Source organism: Alligator mississippiensis, chromosome 1 (genome assembly GCF_030867095.1).
Source record: "Alligator mississippiensis isolate rAllMis1 chromosome 1, rAllMis1, whole genome shotgun sequence".
In the NCBI taxonomy this organism is placed as follows: domain Eukaryota; kingdom Metazoa; phylum Chordata; order Crocodylia; family Alligatoridae; genus Alligator; species Alligator mississippiensis.
In genome coordinates this window covers 144,979,854-144,994,523 of record NC_081824.1, presented here as the reverse complement: position 1 = coordinate 144,994,523, position 14,670 = coordinate 144,979,854, and the positions used below count along the sequence as shown (strand labels likewise).

The window sequence follows — 14,670 nt, the reverse complement described above, 5'->3', positions numbered from 1 at the left end:
AATTTGTATCTTCAACTGAAATAACAGGATGCAGGCGCAGCTCTTCCAATGTGAACTGTCTGGAATCGGTGCTCTGTTGACTTAGTTCTACTTATTTGCCAAATCTAAACAGTTGCCCTAAAACTGTGTTTTGATGTTGCTCCCCTAAAACATGATGTATTTTTATGCTATGCCATCCATCACGCTTGGTAGCTGTTGTCAATACTTTTTGTTATCTCTGGAACCAGAACATTAATCAGCAAGTTTATGGCTTGCTAATACTATACTGAAGAGCGTTTATTTTATCTGGCAGTCTAAACCTAAAAGCATGGCTTTATGACAACAAGATACATTTCAGGCTGAGGAACTCATTAATAATACTTTAATCCACAAGAGTCTTAGGTTTTATTTGGATTTGCTTGACACCAGCAGATTTCTTTTCTTGACTTGTCCTCTCTGAACTTGCCGAGCTCGCGTTCCAAATCCCAAAGATTGCAGCGATTCCGCTAAATATTTCTGGCAGGGGGAGACGCAGAGCATCACCAGCAATTTAGCATCGCCCCCTAAAAACAGAAGAAACACACATGCATATTTATGTTCAACATGTTAGGAAATGCTGACGTTCATCTGCACAACAGCCAGAGTGGGCTGCTGTCAGTTCTGTACATTGGAGGACTACGTATAAACAGGGCTGTTAAATATACACGAGCTCATTACAGTAAAGCCACCTGAAATCGTCTCTTTTAGCCGCCTGAGCATTTACGTTAGAACAAGCATACTATACAATTTATAATACAGACCTTACTGTCTTTTACTATTGCATTAATAAGTCCACATGCATGTGATGGATCTGGACATTTCATTAAGTTTTGCTATGTGTTGTAAGATCACTATAAAAGCAGATGTCATTTGTAGGCAAGTACTTCAAGAAAGGGATCCTTTAATTGTCAAAAGCTATTGTTGGATGGAAACTCCAGCTCAGAGACTGTAGGTTAGGGTTGGCCCACCCATGGTACATGCTACAAGTGGCACAGGTAGCTGTTGGGCATGGCATGCAAGCCCCAGGAGCTCAGTAAAGGAAGGTGCCTGTCGGGTTTAGATGGGGAGCTCGACCTCCAGTTATGGAAACAGGATGCTGCTGCAAGAGGAGGTGCTAGGTGTCACTGCCAAGAGCCAGGTTAAGCCATGCCTGGCCCTGAAGCTGCCGCAGAATTAAGGGCTTTGGAATCTCACTTGCCACATAAAAGAGTGGAGGTTGCAGGGCCAGGCAAGGGTTAACCTGGTGCTTGACAGTGACACCTCATCTTGCAGCAGCATCCCCTGCCTCTATTCCAGTGCCCCAAGGGGCAAACTCCATCAGGTGTGCCTTTGGGTGTCAGGGATGAGAGCTGCACTCAGCCTAGAGGCAGGGCTTAATTTATATATAGCACACCTGCCAAAAATGCTGGCCACCACTGCTTTAGGTCATATATCCAAAGATCAGTATTAGAACCAGGATTAGCACCTAGGTCTCTTGACTCCAAGGCTTGTGGAAATCTCTCCAGTCCTTCCTGTCTTACTTTCCACCTTCAGAAAACTGGCACTTTTTATTTCCACTAAATGTTTTCACAAATATTTTGCTCAGAATCAGTATTTCCCCCTCCCCAAGTCCTTATTATGAGATACCCTCTCAAAAATCTGTGTACTGAGGGCTACCACCATCTTAGTCAACACACCAAGGACTGAACTGGAAACTCTCACTTATACACTGTGGGCACATCTACATGTACAACTGATGTGCCAAAATTTACCACACAGTAAATTCAGGTGCATTAAACTGCTCCTAGGTGCATGTCTAGACATGTGCCCAGGTCAGGAGCAAATCGAGCCTGACAGGAGCAGCCTAGTCCAGGGCTGCTCCTGCCCTCCTCTGACCCCCTGCAGCAGCCAGGGGGAGCTCCAGGATTCCTCGGGTGTCAGCCCCTGGCTAACAAGGGGCTCCAGGGGCAGCCCCAGGCTGGCAAGGGGTACAGAGGTCTGCCCTGGGCTCCAAAGGGTGAGGGGGGAGTTGTCAGAGCAGCTCCCACCTGTGTGGGCTCTGGGGGGTTGGGAGCTGCCCCCAGACAACTAGGACCTGCTGTAACAACTCCCCCCACAGCATTCCCTCTAAGCTATGTGGCATGCACAGCCGCGCAGGTGCGCCTGGCAGTGCAGCATGAGCTCACCTGTGTGGCTGAACACGCCATGCAGCTTAAAGAGATCGCTGCCCCCCACCCCCAATATTTTGGGGCTAACTCTGAGTGCTGTATGGCTGGGAGCTGCCCCTGGATAGATGGAAGCTGCTGCGACAGCTCCCCCCTCACCCCCACCGAGCTCGGGGCTTAGCCAGGCAGAAGTTGTGGTCCCCTGCTGCCTGGGCTGACAGGGAGCAAATTGCTCCCAGTCATAGTCTACATATGTGCTTCAGCACATTAGTTTAAAGTGTCATTTTCTAGTGCCTGTATCTATCAGTGCTAGCAAATGGTGCTTTAAATTGATCTACTGTGCAGTATTCACTGCACACACGTAGACGGTGATGCTTTAGTACACATTAGGGCTGTGTGAATTTTGGTGGCTGTTTCATTTCAATGCTGTTTCAACTCATTTCAAGCAGTGAAATCAAAACACAACGAAGGGCTTCGAAACAGCCTTGAAACAAAACAAGGGCAGTCAAAACATTTTGAAAGTTTCAAAACATTTCAAGTTTCGAAGCTTAAGCTGGGCTTGCCTGCAGGGAAACAGAAACTAAAGTAAGGAGAGGGAGGGGGAAGGGAGGAAGGACTGCTCTGATATTGACTGTGACAGTTTGGCTGCCTGGAGATGCTGCTATTGCTACTGGGGTGCTTACTAAGTTATTACCTGTTGTCATTTAAAGTGGTGGACCAGGCTGAGGCTGTAGGGGTGGAGGAGGCCTCACTGGGCCACACTACCATGCTGTATACAGGCCCTAGCACCAGTGAGGGTGAGGAGCCTTAACACACACAAAGTCACACGTCACAAGTTTTGCTTGTCAGCAGCTTGAGGTGCAGTTTCCCAGAAACCCCTATATCTATCTCCTTGAAATTTGGCAGGCTTCATGCCCTCAAAAGGGCAGGCTTCATGCCCTCAGAAGGGTCTACCATCCCTGCTGTTTTCATCCAAATCTGCCAAAAAAATTACAAAGTTATAGGCAGTTTTATGCTTCCCCATTATAGCCTGTGAGTGAAATGTCAAGTGTTGAAACAGAGAAACAGTTTCGATGAAACGAAACGGAACAGTGATTCAAAACGAAACAAAACCCAAAACGAAACACTGTCCTGTCGAAATGAATGGTGTTTTTTGGCACAGCCCTACTGCACATTAATGAACAATAAAGTGCATGTGTAGACAATCCCTGGGTGGATCAGACAGCAGGGGACCAACCTGAAACATATGCTCACCAGTGAGTTGCACTCATGTTACTTACTGCCAGTGTGCACTTCAATGAAATGTTAGAGAAGAGGTGCACACACAAGCTCAAACAGGAGATGTACCAGAGAACTTAAGTGCATGCTCTAGGATCTCCATATACTATTTGGGCATTGTGTTCTATATGCAGCAAGAGGAGCCAGGAAATCTGAACATTTCTGATACTTGTATAATCCAAACAGTGGATTAATTAAGCTTAATTTTAAAACGTACTTGAAGTTAAATCTTAAATTAATTAAGCATTTCAGAATCCAATGAAGTAGGTATAGAAAACTTACCAGCACATAAAACCAACACTGAATAAAGTTAAAACGGCTTACACAAATCATTAAGAGAGTTCAGAATAGATTTCTGATTTCCAGTGCCTTTTTATGCCCTCCTATACAACCTCTTCCAGAAACACTGCTAGACTTATAATGCTGGATTCATAGATTCAGAGACATTAGGGCTGGAAGGGACCTCAGAAGATCATCGAGTCCAGCCCCCTGCCCCGGGGCAGGAAGTCAGCAGGGATCATAGGATCCCAGCAAGATAAACATCCAAATGTCTGTTGAAGGCATTCAAAGTGGGTGCTTGAGCCACCTCTAGTGGCAGTCTTTTTCAAACCTTGGGGGCTCAGACAGTAAAGAAGTTCTTCCTTATGTCCAGCCTGAAACAGTCATGGAGGAGTTTGTGACCGTTCGGCCTTGTCATCCCTTGGGGTGCTCTGGTGAACAGACGTTCCCCCAGATCCTGATGGGCACCCCTGATAAGCTTATAGGTGGCCACCAGATCACCCCTGAGCCTGCGCTTTTCCAGGCTGAAGAGTCCCAGAGCTCTCAGCCTCTCATCATAAGGTCTGTTTTCCTGACCTCTGATCATGCGCGTGGCTCTCCTCTGCACCCTCTCAAGCTCTTCCACATCCTTTTTGAACTGTGGAGCCCAAAACTGGATGCAGTACTCCAGCTGCGGCCTCACCAAGTCTGAGTACAACGTAAGAATGACGTCCTGGGATTTGCTTGAGAAGCACCTGTGGATGCAAGCCAGTGTTTTGCTCGCTTTACTAGCTGCAGCATCACACTGAAGGCTCATGTTCATCTTGTGGTCAATCGTGATCCCCAAGTCCCTTTCATCTGTAGTGCTAACCAGCATAGCACTGCTGAGCCTATAAGTATGATGCAGGTTTTTCCTCCCAAAGTGGAGAACCTTGCATTTTTCAGTGTTAAACACCATCAGGTTCTCGTCTGCCCATTTCCCAGCCTGTCAAGGTCTGTCTGGATCGCCCTCCTGTCCTCAGAGTTTGGTGTTGCTGGCGAACTTGGCCAGTCCGCTTATGACACCAATGTCTACATCATTGATGAAAATGTTAAATAGTATAGGCTCTAGGACAGAGCCTTGAGGGACCCCACTGGTCACAGCACATGACAATTGACTTCCATCAACCACTGCCCTCTGGGTCCTACTACAGGACCAGTTCCCCAGCCAGTGGATCGTGGTGAGGCCGAGGCTGCAGTTTGCCAGTTTTACCAAGAGGTGATCATGGGATACCAGACTGAAGGCTTTTCTGAAGTCAAGATATAAGACATCAATCTCTTCCCTGTTGTTCAGGTGCTAGGTCACATGGTCGTAAAAGGAAATGAGATTGGTCAAACAAGACCTACCCGTAACAAACCCATGTTGGCTATCCCTCAGGATGTTGCCATCAGCCAGTCTGCTAAGGATGGCCTTATATACAACCTCATTTGGGAAAACATCAAAACATGTGAAGAAACAAACAAAAAATAAGCTAAGGCAACCCCTAACCCAAAACCTTAAGTATTTTCTTAATAAAAATGCAAGGTCAAGTTTTGGAAAAAGGAAAAGAAATTTTCACCTATGGAGTCCTGGAGTAGGTGGGTTAGTTTGCTGTTTCGATAAGGAATGTGATAGCGCTGCTCTGATATTGCTCCAAGGACATCCGACAGAGCAGACAAGCTGCGATTAATGAATGAGGTCTCTCTCAGGGCTGCTCCAGTCACTCCAGACATGCCTAATTGAGTAGAAAAGAAAATAACAATAAGAATAAGTCAAAGCTTCTTTGCTGGCTATAGGCATCTATGTACAAAGGCTCTATGTACAGCGTATTGTTTATTGTTAACGTTAATAGCTAACATTTTTGTTTTAATACCACATTTAAAGATAAATGGAGAAAGGTGACCTGAGGGCTCTCCATCTCTGAGGCAAAATGCAGCAGCTGCTTAATTACACAGTGACACTGTATTGTTGAACAACACGTAGCAATACTCCACTTCCCAAGCAACGTGCTGAGGGATCTTCAATGCTTGGCCACAGTGCAGAATCCTGATTTATTTCTCATCCATAAGAAGACCTTACTGGCTGTACCATATACCCTGTGTCCATATATATTGTGATCAGGCCATTGATCCAGGTCTTTTTCATACTCAAACCGCCAGAACTTCCAGCACTAGATAGCTGCCTCCACTGTTACATCGCCAGAGCCTGGGCATATCTATGCATTTACAGTGGCTCCACCAGCTTTGTAGTGTGAACTGCACCCTGGGAGGCACCAGCTGGTGAAGGAGCTATTAAAGACAGCCGAAGTCTGAGAGTGTTTGTGCCTGCCTTCCAGCTGACGGAGAACAGCAAAAGCCTTGCAGAAAGGATGGTTTAGCTATCTTCCCTAGGAGCCTTGGGTACGGACTCACTATTCAATGTTTCGCCAGCAAGACTGTAGTTCTGCAAGTAAAAAAGTAAAAACTTTGTAGCCTGGATCCAGAGAAAAGACCCGAAGACAATTCAGCAAGACAGTGGTCTAGAGCCGTGGGACTCTGGTTCCAAATGAGTCTGAAGTAAGATCATATACCATTTCCTCCAGTAGTCATCTATTAATAGATATCTCCCAGGCCAGAAGAGGAAGTGGCATCAATCTGCTTAATTGATGGGATGCCAGGTCAAGATGACAAGGATCATATGCTGGACATGAAGTGGGCTGTTAATGTGATGGGTATTTATGTTTTCTAGTCTCTAAAAGATACAGAGAGTCATAGTATAATCCCTTGTAGTAGTTTTACATGAAGGGTTGCATTGTACTTTGTGTTCTGGCTCCATGTAAAAGGAAGAACATGGTTGCAGTGCCCCAGGAGCAACCCAAGAAAGGAACTGTCTCTCTCTGGCTTAGTCTGCACAAGTTTAACTAAATTGATACAACATCTCAGGCCTTTAGTTGTATTTGCAATTCTATGGGTAGACAACCCCTAGCAGGGACAATCCCTTCTGCACTCCTTCATGGCTGCTGCTAGTAGGGTAATAATGTGCTGCCAACACTTGTCAGTACCAGAGTGCCAATCTCCTTCATTTGCCATGATTGCAGCAGAGACAGAGAAATCCCATACAGATGCTGGTGGCAGTGAGGAAGGATCTTATTTCCCCTTATGGCTTTACGTGATGGCTGAACCAAGATCTGACTCGCCACACTTGCCCACGTTTTCAAAGTGAACCCCTACCCCTTAGGATAGATTTATAAGGAGGTTTGATAGTGTTCTCTAAGAACTAGCAACTTGGCTCACAAACAACAATGTGAAAATGATTAAAAAAGATCATTCTGGATGACTGTAAAAAGAACTATCAAGCTGAAGGGAAACGGTACTTGTAAACAGTGTAGACATGCAGGTAATCCTGACAAAATTGTTTTTCATTTAACTTTGCTCAAAACCTCAGTGCTCAGAAGATACTGGGTTAAAATCTGCTCTCTGGTAAAGCAGTCTAACTCCAAGGTAATTTTAATGTCTTTAGATTTTCACCACCAGAATCAATAGCAGAATCTAGTCCGCTGCATATGTTGGACCAGATCTTCATTGGTATAAATCAGCACCAGCATATTGAGGCTACTGCAGTGGGGTTATATCACTTTACGCTACCTGAGGATTGGGTCCAGTAAGTACATAAAATAGCACATGCCTGGACCCTGCTTGAGTGGAGGGAACAGACAAACATGCGGTACTGCTCAATTTCATGTTTATCAAATAGTTTCTAACACTGACAGCATATTAAAAAAATAACATATCCCGTTATGTTTTTTTATAGAACAAAAGTTAACAGTGACCAGAAGAAAGAGCTCTTGGCAGTAATGTAAAGGACTCTTTCATAATACGGGTTTTGTTTTCAAAACATTATTTCTGGAATGGTACATTTGGCTGCATGGCTTTTCTTAGTAAGAAAGCTTGTCCTTTAGGAAATAATAAAGTTTTTTAAATTACTGTGCACATAGAGGAGGAGGAAAAGGAACGTGCTGAATAAACAAAAAAAACAGTATTATCTTTTCAACACACCAATTTCCTCCAAGATTTTTTCTCAAGTAGGCAGGAAAACTACACACAGTGACATCGATCATTATAGCAGTTAGTATAGTCAAATAATTCATGAACACTTCTATGAAAAATAAGAATATGCTAATTTTTTTACATATATATGAACTATACTAGTCTATTACAACTGTATAGAACAGTCTGAACAAATGCTGTACTTACCACAATTCTACTGTGCTTGCCTGGGCCCAACTATTTGCAGTGTTAATTCATTTTACATGGTATTTTCAATGACATAATATCAGTGTAAAGCTAGAATAATACAGTGGTAAATCAGATGCAGTGGCATCAGTACAGTCTGGATGCATGAGTCTAAATCACCTTCTATGAAGAAGTAGGGTAGCACAAGCCCTTAGTTAATAAGCTAAACCCAGCTACTCCCTTTCAAACAATCATGCCTGTAAGTCAAAACAGCATTGTCATAAAAATATATCCTCACCAACACATTCACTACCAGCTAAATCCACCAGCTGTAATTTAGTCTTGATGTGCTTTGGTTTCTCAGTGGGCTCCGAGTGTGCTGGAGAAGCTCTGGAAGAAAAGGTGGTTTTATCTTCTCTTAGTTGTGGAAAGGTGCAGGAAAGTGCTTTACTTAGTTTCTGACTAGACTCTTCATCTGCCCACAGGGTGCCTGGACGAAGGAAATAAACAAATGAGAAAAGTTTATTTGTACCATCACAAAATGCAAAACAAAACACACAGCAGTGATGGGTTTGCCCAGAGTCTTCTGTTTCAGATCACTGTGTAGGTCAGTATTAATGCCTGGGGTGGGCTGAGCTACTCAGATCCACAAGTCTGGAATCTGTATCTACTCTAATTCAGATCATTGCCCACTGGGGAGATGATATCAATTAGATACCAGAGCTGGTTCTGCATTACATTATTTAATATCACTCCCACCTCTGTGTTCACTGCTCGGTGGAAATAGGAAATGTTAGTAGTCTACTCCAGTGGTTCTCAACCTTTTTTGTACCAGAACCCATTTGTAAACATCAACGGCCAGTCTCGACCCAGTGCCCCTCACTGCTGCCTCCAGGCCCCAGCCCCTCATTGTGTAGGTTGGGGGGGGTGGAGTATGGGGAATCCCCCAAGTAGTCCTAAGCAGCCCCTTGCAGGCTGGAACAACCTGCAAGGGAAAAGCAACGGCTTCCTTTTTTTCTCCTTTAAAGGAGAATCCATTTTTAAAGTTTGTTGATCCATTTTTTAAAGTCTGTTCACAACTCTTTCATGTAGTCTTGAGACCCACTTGTGGATTGTGACCCACAGGTTAAGAAACACTGGTTTAGGAGACTACTATAGGCATTTAAACAAAACAAAACTGTTGCCCATCATCAGTCCCTTAATTCCTGCAGACTAGGGCTCTGTATCTTTAGGACCATGAAGCTCTACAGCCATTTCTAATGCTCCTGGTCCTTTGTTTGCTGCAGTTCAGGTTGGAGAACTATTTCTCCTTCTTCTGCTTCTCTGGCCTTCACTGCTATTCAGTCTGGAATGCAGAACTCCTCTGCTCTGTCTCACGCCATCTCTCTTCCACATGTGCCTGATGAACCATATAAGCCACATCCACAATACCTTCGCTTGTTCAGATAGCCCTGGTAGTTCAGCAGCTGCCAAGGAGGGTCTCAGAGCTCACATTCCTCCCCTCCAAACCTTTCCATTCTGGGCTTTGATTGGGGCTCGAGAGGGCAGGAGGGCATACAGAATATACGGTAAATTTCTTTTTGTGTTTGCTTCACTCATCTTGGTTAAGTGAGTGTGTCTTCCCCAGGTGATAGGGATACAGGTAAAAGTGCTTCTAGTTGGCAGCAGGTATGTATTTGGTAGCCATGTTGGTCTGAGACAAAAAGAAATGCAAAACTCTACAACTCTTGGTTCAGAGACGATACCTTTTATTAGACCAACTAAGAAATAGCAAAAAAAAAATATCTTTTTCTTTCTAGTTGGCAGCTTAACTTCCATCTTTATTCTTCAGCATCTTGTTTATTTACTAGTTGCCTTCTGGTCTGAGATAAGAAAGCACCCTACTCATAACACAGTAGGTCAGAAAATACTGCTTAGCCTGCAAACTGCAATGGACTGTGGGGATACTTGAGCCAGCTCTAAACTGGCTTGCTTGGGTAATACTAGCAGTCTAACAGTGGCAGTACAGGAGCAGGACAGACAGCAAAACCCACCTGAGAAGCAGAACAAATGAGTATGCACAGAGCTCCCTGCTAAGACTAGATTGTTACCAGGTCCCATGCTAGTGCATTTACACTGCAATCTACAGTGTATATTTTACCCACTGAGACAGAGCAGCTGCATTGGCTTACAAAGATAAGCCAGGCAGACTGAAAGTAAATCTTTTCCCTTTCCCACTGTGGGGCAAGGAAACAAAACAACCTCCTCTCCACAGACACTCACAAGAAGATTTGCTGAAACAAAATCGTAGAAAAGCTTAGCTTAAGCTGGTGATGTACCTCCTAGCTAGCCATGGCTTTAAGCATAGAGTTAGCTTCCCTTCCTGCAGCTTCCTGTTTTTATCTACATCTTGGACCTCCGGTGCCATGCCTTTGGCAAGTTGCTGCATCTGGATCTTCAGCAAGGAGTGGGTCTTCTTAAAGAGACAGATTGCACTGTCATAGTTTTATCTTGAGGTTCCATCTCTGTAGTGCTTCTTTACTTGCCATAATGCTCATTCAGTCATCTTAACTCGTACACTGTGATCCTGAAACTTGACCGCCTATAGACAACATAATGCAGAAAATTCTAACTTTGCTGCAAGTCTCAAAGAAGTGGCATGGAGTAGCTGGTGTTCCATACCAGCTAACGAACAGCACCAAAAAACCTGAACTAAGCAAGGTGGCTAGTGGGTTAAGAGCATGAACACTCTGAAAGTAACATCTGCCTGATTGACAAAGCTATACAGCTGAAGAAATCAAACATCTGGAATAGTAAAGCTGCAGCATCTGAACGAGCTGTGTCTTTTGGCAGGGGCTGCAGGTAAACCAGGGCACTGTTTGTTCTGTTTTGCTAATATCCCCTGTTTAATTTCCGATAGGGATCTAAAGGGGAAAAAAGTTAAAAATATTTTCCATTTTCTAAAACCATGTTATTGTTGCAAGATGGACCACAGCACTAGAAATGAAGAGTCTTATTATAACAAGCAAAAACAGAAAAAGAAACAAAATTAACCTCTGAAACATTCCATCTCAAAAGCAAGATGGTGGCAATTCCTGATGCAAAAATTAATAGCAAGAATGAATACATACACATGCATATGTATAACTCGCATGTATTTACAATTTGCCCACACACACATATACACACACACACACACACACGTACATATACATATACATATAAATGAAATGTAGGAATACAGGTTTTACTATACTAGATACGACTGCTGGGTTTGTCTTCTTTGGTAGCAAGCAGTTATTAGTGTTGCAGAGAACAGTGGAAACTTCCTGAATTAATTTTTCTAGGTCTGCAAGGCAATCTGTAAATGGAAAATCCTTCCTGTTCTTGGTAGTTGTCAGCATATGCCCTGAAGTATGTCTGCTTTACCACAATCTTCGCATGTATATTTAAATAACAATTATTTACGAAGTTATGCAGCTATAGTTTTCATCTTTATGCCTGTTAGCTATGCCATTGTTTCACGCTGAAACTCCCTAAGTACTACCATGTTATATGAGGGTAAGAGAAGTGTAGAAGTTCTATAAAAACATTTAACAAGCTGAACAACTATCACATACAAATTAGATTGGTGTTTGGAAAAACAATTGAAAAGAAACAGAAAAGATCAGGGAGCTAAGATTAAATGCTATAAAAAAAAGATTGTTAGAATGAAGGAGAGAACAATAAGAAAATCCTTCAATCCAGAGACTACATTTCAGAGACATGGAGATATTTTAACAACATTCTACTTACCAATGCTATCTCCCAAGACAGTCATGGCTATGGTCAATGTAACTATCAGATGAGAACGAGAGGAATGAGCATGCACCAATGTTGGGTGTTTGACCCGTAGCTGTAGACCTTTATTAACTAGCTGCAGGAATTCAGCAGCATTTTCAACAGTCCTAGCAAAAAAAAAAATTAGTTGATAATAAAAGTGGAATTAGAAATCTGGGAAACTAGACCTGGACCTAGTAATTTCCTTTTGCTCCTCCTCCTACTTCTTGCATTATTGTTAACCTGGTTTTGAAATTGTTCTTTTGCCAGTGTTTAGGTCCACAAATGTCTGCTGGACAGACCCTTCCAGCTAGGGCACATGACATTTCAAGCCAAGATGAAGCTGCCTCATGAGGAATAGGCTGGTGGAAATAGTCTGAATGCTACTTTTTACTTGTGGTAAAAAGCAAAAGTTAAGCGAAGAGCTTCCTGAAATTTGTTATCATACTCATGTATAATTTACCTGTTTATCTTACATTAAACTCATGCCACTTCTACTCTTATAAGGGTACAGAATTGGGATAAAATAGTAGAAATACCATTTCTTGTGACCTGTGGAAATGACAATTCACCTTTGGAATAAATTCTAGGAAATCAAAAGCAATATCCTAATCCTAGGGAAAAGTTCAGTGCTGTTGTTCCCTGAGCAGGCCTCCCCACTTATGAATGCTCTTAACTGAAGTAAATGCTCCAGGAAGGATGTTGATTGACACGAATAGAGACAAGGACTTGAGAAACTCAGGAGGAGGATTTACTAGACTGTATAATGAGCTCCCAGGTGGGACATCATCACTTAACTGGCAGCATGTTTGTCAATGTGACTGACATTTGCGATGTGGACACGAACACTTAGGAAAAGGTTTTTCTTAAGAGGAGTCCAGGGCACTATCTGTGGCTGCTAATTTAATTTTCAATTATTTAAAATTAATCCCAATAAAACTATTTTACTTTAATTGTCAAAATGATGTACTGGCCTTTACAGGAACCATAGACTTCTTGTTCCAATAAGTACAGGCAGTCCTTGGACTTATGACACAATTGGTTCCTGAAAACCGCGTCTTAAGTCGAAACGTCGTAACTCGGAATCAATTTTCTCATAAGAAACAATGTTATAAATGGGGGATTGGTTCCTGAACCTAGGCCTGATACCCTATTTTCACCAAAAAATACCCCAGAATTTTGTACTCAATCAATTATAGATGAGTAATATAGCTACATTAATGTATTTATATTGTAAATAGCAATCATATTGATTTGGAAGGACTTCTTTGAGATGACTTTGCTGGATTTTTTGAAGGGGTCTTGGTTGGACTTTTTGACGGGTTCTTGGCTGGAGTCTTTTCAGGGGGTCTTGGCTGCAGGTTTTTCTGGAGTCTTGTCTGCTTTCTTAAAGAAAGTGTCCAAGGAAGTTTGGACAGATGCTCTCCAGGGAGATGAGCGACTCAGTGAACTTGTTCACTGCCATGGTATCACATCAGATCAAGCATTGTAAAGTCAAAACTGGTGTTGTAAAGTTGAAACAGGGTGTCAATTTATAAACGTTGTAACTCAAAAAGTTGTAAGTCGAGGACTGCCTGTAAATTAAATCCATATCTTAGAGTAGGTGTTTGATTCCGATTCTTTTCTACCAGAAAGAATTGTGGGAGTGGCGATTTTTTAATGCGTATGCCTGCCAGGAATGGAAAAATAGCATTTGCTGATTTTGAGAGAAGCTATGCGAACAAGGACCCATAGCTCCAAATACTATGATTATGCAGTGCCACGTGGTGCCATGGTGAAGCATGCCAGACTAGCTCTGCATATGCTAGTTCCAAACTGGAAGCAGGATAGCTATGTTAGTGCAGTGCTGCATACAGGGTGAAAAGCAGAGGTATTTTCTTCAAAAGCAGGGGGTTAGAGGCCCAGTATTTTTGAGAGTCGTGATTCTGATTATTCACAAGGTAATGGACAATATTAAAGGAAGAGTCCTAAAACAAGTGTGAATTTTCTGGTAAATTAAATTTACCTGCAGTGAACTTAATTTATCAAGATATCTAAGTTAATGCCAACACAATTCAGCAAAATCATAGTTTTGTTGATTCATAACAATCTCAAGAGAAGCAAGTGTTTCTACTTGAAGTCTTGTTCTCTTTGTACATTTGTTCAGTCTTCTCAGGTCTACAATTCATTCCTTTTCAACACAAAAACAGAAGATTAAACAAACAAGACACTCACTGGGTCTGGAATGCCTTCTGGCTTTAATTAAGAGCCCCTATCACTATCTTTCTGGCTTCTTTTATTTCAACTCATTCAAAGCTTGAGTAAGGAATACTTGCCTCTGCTTTCCACCCCCCCCCCTTAAAAAAAATTAGAAAGACATTTTAACTCTGTGAACTTGTCCCACAGAACTACTTTACCAGTTTTCTGAAGAACGGAGACTTTACCCAATACCTTAATCTGTACTATTTTAAGTGTCGGATCCTGTGAGTCCCAAGCAGAGGCAACCCAAGCAGGGTGTGGGGCCTGGGACAAATCAGCCCATGCGGGGCCCCACTCCTGCTCTAATCCTGGACCCAAAGAAGCTGCTGCTGACATTGGCAGTGGCATTGACACGTTGGGGGGGGTGGCGGTAGCGAGTGGCTGGATGCAGAACCGCTGCCGAGCCCAGCTCCATGCTGCTGCTGCTCCGTGGGGCTCAGGGCGGTCACCTTGATTCACCCCCCACCAGGGACGGCCTTGATCCCAAGTTAAAATTATTGGTACTAACTGAAAACATTTATTTAGAATTCAGATGTCCCTTACTGGCCATCTTTCCATAAGAGAGGCCTCTTTTGCCTTTCTGTTTTGTGTATGTATAGCAAGATTACAAAAGAAAAAACTCACATAATCAAACAAGAATCTATATAAAATTAAATCTCTTATTCCAGAGGCCAGATCTGGAGGCCAGATTATAGGGGTTGGCAGC

At 43.0% G+C, this 14,670-nt stretch overlaps 1 protein-coding gene across 4 annotated transcripts in view; it reads right to left on the bottom strand.

Moving 5' to 3' along the window:
• Positions 1-344: 344 nt before the first annotated feature.
• Positions 345-14,670, bottom strand: part of KIF25 (kinesin family member 25) — a 72,400-nt gene continuing 58,074 nt past the window's right edge. For all 4 annotated transcript variants that reach the window (XM_014596721.3, XM_019479881.2, XM_019479880.2 and 1 more), the window contains 4 exons: positions 11,703-11,854; positions 8,227-8,418; positions 5,297-5,452; positions 345-542 (listed from right to left, as the gene is read on the bottom strand). In XM_014596721.3, coding sequence (XP_014452207.1) covers positions 385-542; positions 5,297-5,452; positions 8,227-8,418; positions 11,703-11,854 — 658 coding nt within the window. In that variant the 3' untranslated portion in view covers positions 345-384. The remainder of the gene's footprint in view (positions 543-5,296; positions 5,453-8,226; positions 8,419-11,702; positions 11,855-14,670) is intronic.